A 12,169-nucleotide genomic window follows, 5' to 3' on the forward strand; every position below is an offset into this window, starting at 1 on the left:
GAGCTTGGGAGAGGTAGAGAAAACCCTTCTGGGACCATCTACGAAAGGTGTTCCCATACAGTCCTGGAAGAAAATCCCCACTGACCAACAATAGGCAAGCAAGGTGTCATCTTTGGCGAGATGTTCAATAAAGTACATAATCTCTTCCATGTAAGTCTGACAGGGGACAAAAACACTGCACCATAATCAAATTTGCATTTAGGTTGATTGGTGGCATGTAATAAATAACTAAAATGATATGGCGAGTAAGAAGCATATTCAGTTGCAGGAGAAGAGAAATGATTAGTCATTCAAGTGTCTTAATTAGCAAGCTATGGTAAATCTATCCACATTTAATAAGCCCAGACAACCCTGATCCCGGGGCAACATTAAGACATTCAAAGAAATAAGTGGGCATTTACACTCATAAATATATTTAGGCATTTTTTAATGTGCTCCCTTGCCTAAGACTCAATTTCGGAGACCAAACAAGTCTTTAGATGAAAATGTTTGAAAGGCAAATCACAGTGGTCACTACGTGTCTTCCTGCTCTTAGAGCCTTGTACTAATGAAGATCAATGCCAACTCTGATTTGAAATTAACTCTAAGGAAGCTTTCTCATGGGAAGGGCAGAAAGGATCCTGCTCTTGTGCCTCTTCTTGAATCTTGACTCTGAGGAGAATGATCTCACCTTCATGGGACTGTAAGTGATTGGTGAAGATTACAGATCCTGTGATGCAAATACCTAACCTTAGTGATGGTGCATCAGACTTCAAGATCTTACCACAAATGTCCATCAGATACAATCTCTGGTACTTGATGGTGCCAAGAAAAATTTTTGAACAGATGGCATATCCAGGATCATCATGTTCTAAGCCACAGCTTTCCAAACTGTGGATCAGAAGCCCAAATGGAGTCATGATCTGGGTAAACCCTCCATAGAGGCATCATGGGCTCAAACCTTCAAGGGTCATATACTTTCTGTGGCTTTGATAATGGGATCACAGCCATAGTATGTTTGATAAGCATTGTTCTAAACCTAAAGAATACATCTAGTCAGTACAGTGTAGGCACCATTTGAAGCAACTTAGTGGCTTACTTCTCATAGAAAAAAATGAGAAGCAGCAAACTTATAAAACAAAACTGTGGGAGAAAAGAACCTCCAAGGAAGGGCTAACAAAGCCGCAATTCAAGCCTGCACAGAAAAATTGGGAACTGACAACTTGAAAAAAGGAGTGGGCTGAGCAGTAGGTATCAACTAAATTTTTATTTTTAATTTGCTGCTTCTCCTTATGTTTGAATTTTGTAAACAACTTGCTATACAGCATAATTTAAGCATGTACATAAAAACATAAGAATAGCCTTACTGGGTCAGACCAAAGGTCCATCAAGCCCAGTAGCACGTTCTCACTGTGGTCAATCTAGGTCCCCAGTACCTGGCCAAAACCCAAGGAGTAGCAACATTCCATGCTACTGATCCAGGGCAAGCAGTGGCTTCCCCCATGTCTTTCTCAATAACGAACTATGGACTTTTTCTCCAGGAAATTGTCCAAACCATTCTTAAAAGCAGCTACTACAGCAACCTGTCAGATTTTACTGGCAATATTATAGAATCCAGCCCTCTACCATCGTGACCAGCAGTCCGCTCCCGCGGTGGCCCCCAGGTCAAAGACCAGTGTCCAAACCGAGACCAGCCTTACCTGCGTACGTTCTAGTTCCGCAGGAACTTGTCTAACTTTGTCTTGAATCCCTGGAGGGTGTTTTCCCCTACCACAGCCTCCGTAAGAGCGCTCCAGTTTTCCACCACTCTCTGGGTGAAGAAGAACTTCCTTACGTTTGTACGGAATCTATTCTCTTTTAACTTTAGAGAGTGCCCTCTCGTTCTCCCTACCTTGGAGAGGGTGAACAATCTGTCTTTATCTACTAAGTCTATTCCCTTTATTATCTTGAAGGTTTCAATCATGTCCCCTTTCAGTCTCCTCTTTTCAAGGGAGAAGAGGTCCAGTTTCTCTAATTTCTCACTTATGACAACTCCTCCAGCCCCTTAACCATTTTAGTCGCTCTTCTCTGGACCCTTTCGAGTAGTACTGTGTCCTTCTTCAAATACGGCGACCAGTGCTGGACACAGTATTCCAGGTGAGGGCGTACCATGGCCTCTTACAGCAGCATGATAACCTTCTCCGATCTGTTCGTGATCCCCTTCTTAATCATTCCAAGCACTCTGATTGCCCTTTTCGCCGCTGCCGTACATTGCGCGAACGGCTTCATCGACTTGTCGACCAGTACTCCCAAGTCTCTTTCCTAGGGTGTCTCTCCGAGTACTGCACCAGACATCCTGTATTCGTGTACAAGATTTTTGTTACCAACATGCATCAACCTTACACTTGTCCATGTTAAACTTCATTTGCCATGTCACAGCCCATTTCTCAAGCGTGTTTATGTCTTGTTGCAGGTTTCGCAATCCTCCTGCATCCTTACTACTCTGAATAACTTTGTATCATCTGCAATTGTAGGTAGAAGAGGGGCCAGGGTGTTTCAGGCCAAACAAATATTATATAGAGAACATCAAAATTCAGCCACCATCCAAATATAAAACCTATAGGGCTCATTTTCAAAAAAGAAAATTGCTCAAAAGACAGCATAAATCAGCACTTGGATGTTTTAATTGCCCAAATGCCATTTTCAAAACTTACTTATTTTAGACGTTTTGCAGGTCATTTTCCCTTCAGTACGTCTAAATCTTAACGATTCGTGTTAGAGGTCTGTTTTGGGCATAATTAGGGTGAGGTTAGAGATAATCAAATCTTTTTGAAGACATCCAGGGTGTCATTTAGATGTTTGGAGATAGAACTGTTTTAAAAGCTCATAAGAGCCAAAAAGGTACCCAAACTGACCAGATGACCACTGGATACATACAGGCATGACCCCCCACACACTCCCAATGGTCACTCCCTCCCTCCCATCCATTCCCCAAAACTGTGAAAGAGACAGTATATACCAGCCGCAGATATTATAGGAAATGCTAGTAGAGAAACAAGCAGGTATCTGGAGTAGCCTGGTGAGTGAGAGGGGGATCCAGGCCCATATCCCACCCTATCCACTACATTTATGGTGGAAAGTGTGAACCCACCAAAACTCACCTAAAACCTACTGTACTGCCATATAGGTGACACCTGCAGCCATAAGTGCTATCGGGACGGTAGACAGGTGGCTATAGTAGGTTCTGGGAGCATTTTGGAGGGCTCACCATACACTATAAGGGACTTATAATGAAATGTATGCCTGGCACCCTTTATGTAAAGCTGTAGACTCTCTGTTAACTGGAACTCAAGCAACCAGAACTCATAAGCAATCAGCAAAATAAAATCAAAGCGATACTGTAATACTTTAAATAAAAATGAAAATAAAATTGATTTCTGGCGGAAATTTAAGTGGAATATGCTGCCCACGCTTTGCCTACCACATGTCCGGTAGTTTGTCTGGAACTGTTTATGGTATGGCATAGTATGGGTATAGGATTAGTTTGGTCTATTTTTAATAGGAACTCTCAAGCAACTAGAAACTACATTTATCCAGCATCTACCAATCCCTATGGGTGCCGGTTAACAGACAGTCTACTGTATTCCAAGAAATGTTTAAAATTTGCTTCTAGAGAACTTCAATAAGGTTAAAATTACGATGGAAACAATAGGAAAACAGAACTGTTTAAGATAGATATTCCCTGACAAGAAGAGGAACTGAGTTTTCATTTAAGGACAATATGGAATAAAAACATGGCCACTGGAAAGGGTATGCAAGATAGGCATCTGAATGACATACTATTGCTATCAGTCCAGTGGCAGGAGGTAAGTTCCAGCTATAGCTGCTCTTATCAGCTGGGGCCCAAAGGACAAGTGTCACTGAACCATCATCAAAAGTAGATTCCAACTCTAGCCTCCTGGCCATGTTCCATGATGGTTCTGACTGAGGGGGCTCAAGTATGGTACTAGTCAAGCAAGAAAATAGTCACATGCCTGGGCAAGCTTCTAGGCTTTTCCACAGTTTTCCAGAAATACTCTTCATGTCAGAACCATCAAGATTCCGTACGAAAGTAAGGAAGTTCTTCTTCACCCAGAGAGTGGTAGAAAACTATCATAGGAGAAAACACCCTCCAGGGATTCAAGACAAAGTTAGACAAGTTCCTGCTGAACTGCAACGCACGCAGGTAGGGCTAGTCTCAGGGCGCTGGTCTTTGACTGGAGGGCTGCCGCGTGAGCGGACTGCTGGGCACGATGGACCACTGGTCAGACCCAGCAGCGGCAATTCTTATGTTCTTATATGATATCAACTATATTTGTGGCTCCAAAATCAATTATTTTCTTTGAAAAATCACAAAATGACAGAATATTCTCAGTTTATATGAGATTGTGATTTCTGTTTTTAGTTTAAATTTACAATTATTATACATTGAATACCATTTTTTTCAATTTTGAAAATGTCACTACTCTGTTGTTGTACAGTAATTCAGTACTACTTCATATTTTGCTACACTCTGAGAGGGATGTGCATACTGTAACCTTTTCTCTCTCTAATACCTGTTCCTTTTTTCCATCTCCTGAAGCCGACTGCTAGAATGCAGGTTGTCTATACTTCTGCAGTGTTGGTTGGCATCTTGATTTCCTTTTCAGTTTTTGTCTGCATATATCTATTTATAATTTGTGATCACTTACTCTGATTTGGAGAGTATCAATCTATTTTGCCTTGTGACAGAGGTGAGTCATTCTATTAGCCAGCAATTTCTCTGTAGGGTCATATAGCAATCTGGTGTGTTTGTTTTCCCAACATCATGGTACTCTAGTACCTGCTATAATTGGCAGAATCACAGAGTCCTGGCAGTTAGTGTTGTTAAAGTAGGGTTGGTATGCTACATAGGGAAGCCAATAAATTGACAGCTCATCCTGTTCTTTAAAATCCCAAACTACATCCCTGGCAATCTGCATGATAATGATGCACAAAGATGAATACTGGTGCTGCAAGCAGAAAAGATGGGGAGCTATGCTCTACATTTGGAAGTGTTTCTATGGCTTGATCTGTCCATACACATTTACTCATTTAAATATTTGTATCAAGAAGGCATACTCATGACCACCAACCCATCCACACCATCCAATAAAACTCTTTTTTCTTTTTTGTGCAATGTGATGCTGCTCATAGAAACAGAGTTTTCCCAAGAACATACCAAGGTTACTGCCTTGTATATCCAACATTCACTAGCCAACTATATCTCTGACCTGGAAAGCATCTCACCTAAGTTTGCCAATGAAACTCTCACCCTCGCGTGACAAATCGGTTGGATCAACTGAAATGAGGTAGTTTGATGTTTTGCTCTTCTTCCTTTTCCTACCTGCAAGGATGAAAGTCTGAAAAAAAAAATTAGATCAGCATCAAGAATTCTACTAGAATTTTGATGTTATTTCTTCTCCTCCATCCCCCCAGCCAACCGTCCCATACACATACTTCCACTTGCTATTCAAAGGAAGGTCTCTTCCCCTCAAGCCACACTATTAGTTTATGTAGCGAGCTATGACTGTGCATGTATCCCTCTAAATAAACATGACTATAGAAAGTTTACATACTCTTAAATGTTTTTCATATTCTGGTTTATAAGTACATTAGATCTGAATGCATCTAAATCCTTTCCAAACTTTGGAGTAAACTTCAATAAAGGCAATATAGTAAAACCGAATCAACCACAATGATGAGTTTATTTTCCACTCTATACCTTTCAGAGGAAAAATGCTGCATCAGGGAACAAAGCCTACATTCCCCAAAATGAAACTGAATGCAACAGAATGAATTTCCATGCTCACCCCTCCCAAGTCTATACTTAATGGAAACACCTTTTGCAGCAAACCAGAGTTGCTTACTTGTAATGGGGTTATCTACAGATAGAGGAATGAAGTCAAGCTCCAGTGTGACATTATTGACAGAGTCTTGTGGGCTGGAGATCTCTTTCAGACTAATCTTAAGAACCCCCACTCCACACTTCGTATCGCAGCTGAGATGGAAACATTACACTGGCCAACAAGCATTTTGCTACTGGAGTTCTGTCACCTGTACCTTAACAAGGGCAATATGCTGACTCTAAATCTGAAAACAGTTTTCGTCTATCACACTCTGTTTTTAAGTTATGCATCAGAGAACCTGGGCCTCTTCTCCCTTGAAAAGAGGAGACTGAGGGGACATGATAGAAACATTCAAAATATTTATTTATTTGTTCATTTTTATAGCCCGTCCTCCCCAGAAGCTCAGAACGGGTTACAATAAAATAAAATAAAATTAGGTACTTGGATGCTCAAGGGAATAGACTTAGTAGATAAAGACAGGTTGTTCACCCTCTCTCCAAGGTAGGGAGAACGAGAGGGCACTCTCTAAAGTTAAAAGGGGACAGATTCCGTACAAACGAACGGACGTTCTTCACCCAGAGAGTGGTATAAACTGGAACGCTCTTCCGGAGGCTGTTATAGAGGAAAACATCCTTCAGGGATTCAAGACAAAGTTAGACGAGTTCCTGCTGAACCGGAACGTATGCAGATAGGGCTGGTCTCAGTTAGGGCACTGGTCTTTGACCTAGGGGCCACTGCGGGAGCGGACTGTTGGGCACAATGGATCACTGGTCTGACCGAGCAGCGGCAATTCTTATGTTATATCATTTTCATCAATAATGTTACCGTGAACCATCGGTATTTTACTGTTTCTATAATACAATATTGCATTATAGGACAACTCATCGATCACAGTAATTTTAAAGTTTATACTAAAAAGTGATTGTGCTGCTTTTTCTACTTGTGAATTTTATATTTTGCTTGTTTTTGTCCAAGATATTATAATTATTATGAACAGACGAAGTTGTGTTAACTATCATGATAATTTCTGTTATGTCTGCAGATAATTTACTGCACAAGATCAGCAAAAGAATCTGTCCAGCAGACTTCAAAGTGCATACAGCATTATTTTGGCTAAAAAGTTGGCAACCAAGATAAAGTGTGGGCACCTCATGTGTGCTGCTCTGTCTGCTATTCCAGATTAACACAGTGGCTGAACGGGAAACAGAAGAAGATGCCTTTCACTGTACCCATGGTGTGGCGTAAACCAACAAATCATCACTCATAAGAACATAAGAATTGCAGCAAGTTTGTCAAGCATGACAAAAATTGCTGGATTCACAAAGAGGAATAAATCAAAAATTGTGTATCCTGATTGCCCGTCAGCAATTAAACCCGTTCCTCATGACTCGGAGAATCCAGTTCTAATTCCTCCTTCCACATCTGCAACACAATGTGCCTCTGTTGCTGTGAAGGAGTTGTATGAATCTGAACTGGATGAAAACAACCTCACCTGCTACTCAAGAAGATCTTAATGATCTGGTTAGAGACTTGTCACTGTCAAAGGAGAAAACAGAATTGTTGGGTTCAAGGCTGAAGCAATGGAATTTTTTAAGGCAGGACACCAAAATACCTTTTTTTTCATGATCGTCACACCATCCTGGCTTCCTTTTACTAAATGGAAGGAAACATTTGCTTCTGTACTGATATTAATGGTCTCATGTGTGAACTGGGATATGAACATGTTTCTGATGAATGGAGACTATTCATTGATTCAAGAAAAAGCAAGCCTTAAAGCAGTACTTTTACACAATGGAAATCAGAAGCCATCTGTTCCTGTTGCTCTTGCAGTTGGGTTGAAGAAACATACGAGTCAATGGAGACACTTTTAAAACTCAAATGCTATGCAGATCACCAGTGGAACCTCTGTTGTGATCAAAGGGGGGAGACCTGTGGTGCTCATCTTTTATAAAAAGATTGAGCACCACAGATCTCTCCCTTTGTTTTTCTTTGCTCTACCTTGAGGAGGTAGGATCTCCTGTTTGGGTGTGATCTCAAAGTTTATTTATTTATTCAATTTTCTATACCATTCTCCCAGGGGAGCTCAGAACGATTTACATGAATTTATTCAGATATTCAAGCATTTTTCCCTATCTGTCCTGGTAGGCTCACAATCTATCTATCGTACCTAGGACAATGAGGGGATTAAGTGAGTTACCCAGGGTCACAAGGAGCAGCGTGGGTTTGAACCCACAACCTCAGGGTGCTGAGGCTGTAGCTTTAACCACTGCACCACACTCTCCCCTTTGTGTCGCTCCTTCTGGGTCTGCAACTGGGGTACACCAAATACATGTGCTTCTTGTGTCTTTGGAACAGTCATCATGATGCCAACCACTACAGGCAGAAACAATGGCCAAACTGAGATGAATCCGCACCTGGCAGATACAATGTGAAGCACCTGCCGTTAGGTCATTGTGAGAAAATCTATCTTCCAGCACTTCACATAAAACTAGGTCTACTGAAAAATTCTGTCAAAGCGATGGACAGATATGGTGATGTGTTTCAGCACCTAAGAAAAGTGAAACCAAAATCAAAGAAGGTGTTTTTGTTGGACCTGAAATCCGTGAACTGATCCTTGATGATGCTTTCAAACAGAAGCTGAACCCAGCTGAATCAGCAGCATGGGAAGCATTCGTGCTGGTTGACCAGAATTTTCTTGGTAATCACAGATCAGAGAATTATGCTGAGCTTGTGGAGAACATGCTGACAGCATATCAGCTAATGGGTGCCAGAATGTCACTTAAAATACACTTCTTACATTGTCACCTCGACTTTTTCCCACCCAATATTGGTGATGTCAGCGATGAGAATGGGTAAAGATTTCACCAAGATATCAAGGTGATGGAAAGCAGATATCAGAGAAAGTTTAATCCCAGTATGATGGGAGACTATTGTTTGTTCTTGCAAAGAGAGACAAATGTACAGTACAAGCGTAAAAGCAAGTGTCTCAAACATTTCAGAACATGCTGACATCACTTTTGTGTGAGTTGAAAGGCGTAAATATATGCTTTAACATATCTCCTTATTGTATTCGTGCTTGTTTTCAGAGTAAACTCCTTAACACAAGTTTGGTGGGGGACAGTTCATACTCGCAATATTGTGCCGATATGGCAAACTGTCTAAAAAATCAGTAACGTGTATGTCAGAAACCTGACGGGCTAGCTGAAGTTCAATTACAGATCTGATATCAGCGTCATTAAATTAACTAAGAATACTTCTTAAGTTTTAAGTAGCAAAGAAAAATTTTTTGGGGGTTGACCAGCTCATTTTCCATTTTGTCAATTCTTTTTTTTTGAGGGGAGGGGGCACGTATGGTTGCATAGATGGATCAGAAACTGGTTAGAGGGTAGGAAGCAGAGGGTAGGGGTGAAGGGTCACTACTCAGACTGGAGAAAGGTCACGAGTGGTGTTCCGCAGAGCTCGGTGCTCGGGCCGCTGCTTTTTAACATATTCATAAATGATCTAGAAACAGGGACGAAGTGTGAGATAATAAAATTTGCGGACGACATCAAACTATTTAGTGGAGCTCGGACAAAGGAGGACTGCGAAGAATTGCAAAGTGACTTGGACAAATTAGGGGAATGAGCAGAGAGATGGCAGATGAAATTCAATGTTGAGAAGTGTAAAGTATTGCATGTGGGAAGCAAAAACCCGAGGTATAATTATACGATAGGAGGGATGTTATTGACTGAGAGTACCCAAGAAAGGGACTTGGGGGTAATGGTGGACATGACAATGAAGCCGACGGCACAGTGCGTAGCTGCCGCTAAGAGAGAGAATAGAATGTTAGGTATAATCAAGAAGGGTATTACAAGCAGAACGAAAGAAGTTATCCTACCGCTGTATCGGGCAATGGTGCGTCCACATCTTGAGTACTGCGTCCAGTATTGGTCACCGTACCTTAAGAAGGATATGGCGTTACTCGAGAGAGTTCAGAGGAGAGCGACATGACTGATTAAGGGAATGGAAAGCCTTTCATACGCTGAGAGATTGGAAAAACTGGGACTCTTTTCCCTGGAAAAGAGAAGATTAAGAGGGGATATGATAGAGACTTACAAGATCATGAAGGGCATAGAGAGAGTAGAGAGGGACAGATTCTTCAAACTTTCAGAAAATAAAAAAACAAGAGGGCATTCGGAAAAGTTGAAAGGGGGCAGATTCAAAACAAATGCTAGGAAGTTCTTTACACAACGTGTGGTGGACACCTGGAATGCAATTCCAGAGGACGTTATAGGGCAGAGTACGGTACTGGGGTTTAAGAAAGGATTGGACAAATTCCTGCTGGAAAAGGGAATAGAGGGGTATAGATAGAAATTTACTGCACAGATCCTGGACCTGTTGGGCCGCCGCGTGAGTGGACTACTGGACGCGATGGACCTCAGGTCTGACCCAGCGGAGGCATTTCTTATGTTCATTCCTCCACTGTCTATGAGGAACTCTGTTGTGATGCCCAAGTGTCTATTTTTCAAATGTCCATAATAGAGGAAAGATGTAAGATTGGCAATGAAGGCAGTCTTTGCTCAGAGCTTATAAGCTCCAGTGTGCCCCAATGGGTTGAATCCCGCAAGTGTGTAACAAAAGGCAGAACAATCTGATATTCAGTTAGACTATTCATATGGAAGCAGGCATTAGTATTATCCTCTTTAATAAAACACTAAGCGCGCATGTGCACTTAGGGTTTTGTGATCCCTGCCGCCGTGCTGTCTGCCTCCATGCCGAATTCGATTTCCGGCGCGTGCCCCACGACTTGCGACAGCGGTGGCGAATTGACTCCTGCGCTGCCGGGACGCCGCTTCTCACCCCCGGACCAGCAAACGCAGCAGCCGCGGGTCATTTGCTAGGCAGGCCCACTTCGATAATGTGAGGTGGGCCGGCCTAGCAAAAGCCCCGAGGCTGCCTGGGCTAGTGGATGCTGGACAGGGGGAGCAGGGAAAGGAGAAGGCCTACTGCTGCACTGAGGGAGCAGGGACGAGGTGCTGCTGGACAGGGGGGAGGTAAAAGGAAGGGAGAAGGCCTACTGCTGGACAAGGGGGAGGTAAAAGGAAGGGGGAAGGCCTACTGCTGGACAGGGGGAGCAGGGATGAGGTGCTGCTAGACAGGGGGAGGTTAAATGAAGGGAGAAGGGCTGCTGCTGGACAGGGGAAGCAGTGAAGGGGTGCTGCTGGACAGGGGGGGAGGTAAAACAAATGGAGAAGGGTTGCTGCTGGACAGGGGGAGCAGTGAAGGAGTGCTGCTGGACAGGGCGAATGTAAAACGAAGGGAGAAGGGCTGCTGCTGGAAAGGGGGAGCATAAAAGGGATGCTTCTGGATATGGGGGAGGTAAAAGGAAGGGAGAAGGGCTACTGCTGGATAGGGGGAGCAGGCAAGGGATGGTGGTGGACAGCTGAGGAAAGAGAGAGACAGAAAGAAAGAAAGACAGACAGCGGCCAAGGAGAGAGAGAGAGAAAGACAGACACACACATCTATTCTAGCACCTGTTAATGTAACAGGCTTAAAGACTAGTAAGCAATAAAAGGCTGCAAGGTCCTTCACAGATCTCTCATAGCTTCCAGATAATAAGGAATTGCTCATCTGCAATGCAAAGCATGTAGTGAAACATCTACTGTGTAGGGTGAGCTGGAGGGAAGAAAATTGGTAGGATGCAAATTGATTGAGGTGAAAATCAAATTTGGGGGGGAAGAAACCTAGGATGGGTCCATAAAATTACTTGGGTGTAGTGTTGATAACAGACTAATACTAACAGTTCACTGATTTTTCTTTCTGTGGTTCTGGCCACTAAAAAAAACATTTTCTACATGATGCTTAAGTTAGGCTGCACCTAGAGGTTCAAATGGACTTTCCATAAGTTTTGCTATTAGCATGTTGAGATCTCAAGCTGGATATGGCTTCATGTTCATAAAATCTCTCATGAAATGTGAGACAAGAGAATGGTTAGAGACAGGTTTCCCTTCAACCTGATAGTAATAAGCTGAAATGGTTGCAAGGTGCAAATGCACTAAGATGTTTTGGGGCCTCCTTGAATCCAAAAGACTGAGAAGAACTGGGCCAGAAAGAACATCAAATGGTTTTGATTATGAGTCTTCACTCTGAGTGAAATGGTGCCATTTGAACCAATATGATGTCTGAGTTGCAGATTTCCAAGATGCCAATACAGTATAATCTCGTTATAACAAACTTCAAGGGACCTGGAAAAACAGTCCGTTATATACAGAGTTGCATTTTTTTAAAATTTCCCCCTCCCCATTCGCAGTTTCGACACTCGCGGT

At 42.5% G+C, this 12,169-nt stretch overlaps 1 protein-coding gene across 11 annotated transcripts in view; it reads right to left on the reverse strand.

Annotated features, from left to right (window-relative positions):
• TULP3 (TUB like protein 3) overlaps positions 1-12,169 on the reverse strand; it is a 203,006-nt gene that overhangs the window by 68,369 nt on the left and 122,468 nt on the right. For all 11 annotated transcript variants that reach the window (XR_004540148.1, XM_033952421.1, XM_033952420.1 and 8 more), the window contains one exon: positions 5,266-5,378. Coding sequence is in view for 10 of the 11 variants with exons in the window: in XM_033952421.1 (XP_033808312.1) it covers positions 5,266-5,378 (113 nt within the window). In the remaining variant the exon portion in view is untranslated. The remainder of the gene's footprint in view (positions 1-5,265; positions 5,379-12,169) is intronic.

This window comes from Geotrypetes seraphini, chromosome 7 (genome assembly GCF_902459505.1).
Source record: "Geotrypetes seraphini chromosome 7, aGeoSer1.1, whole genome shotgun sequence".
NCBI classification, from domain to species: domain Eukaryota; kingdom Metazoa; phylum Chordata; class Amphibia; order Gymnophiona; family Dermophiidae; genus Geotrypetes; species Geotrypetes seraphini.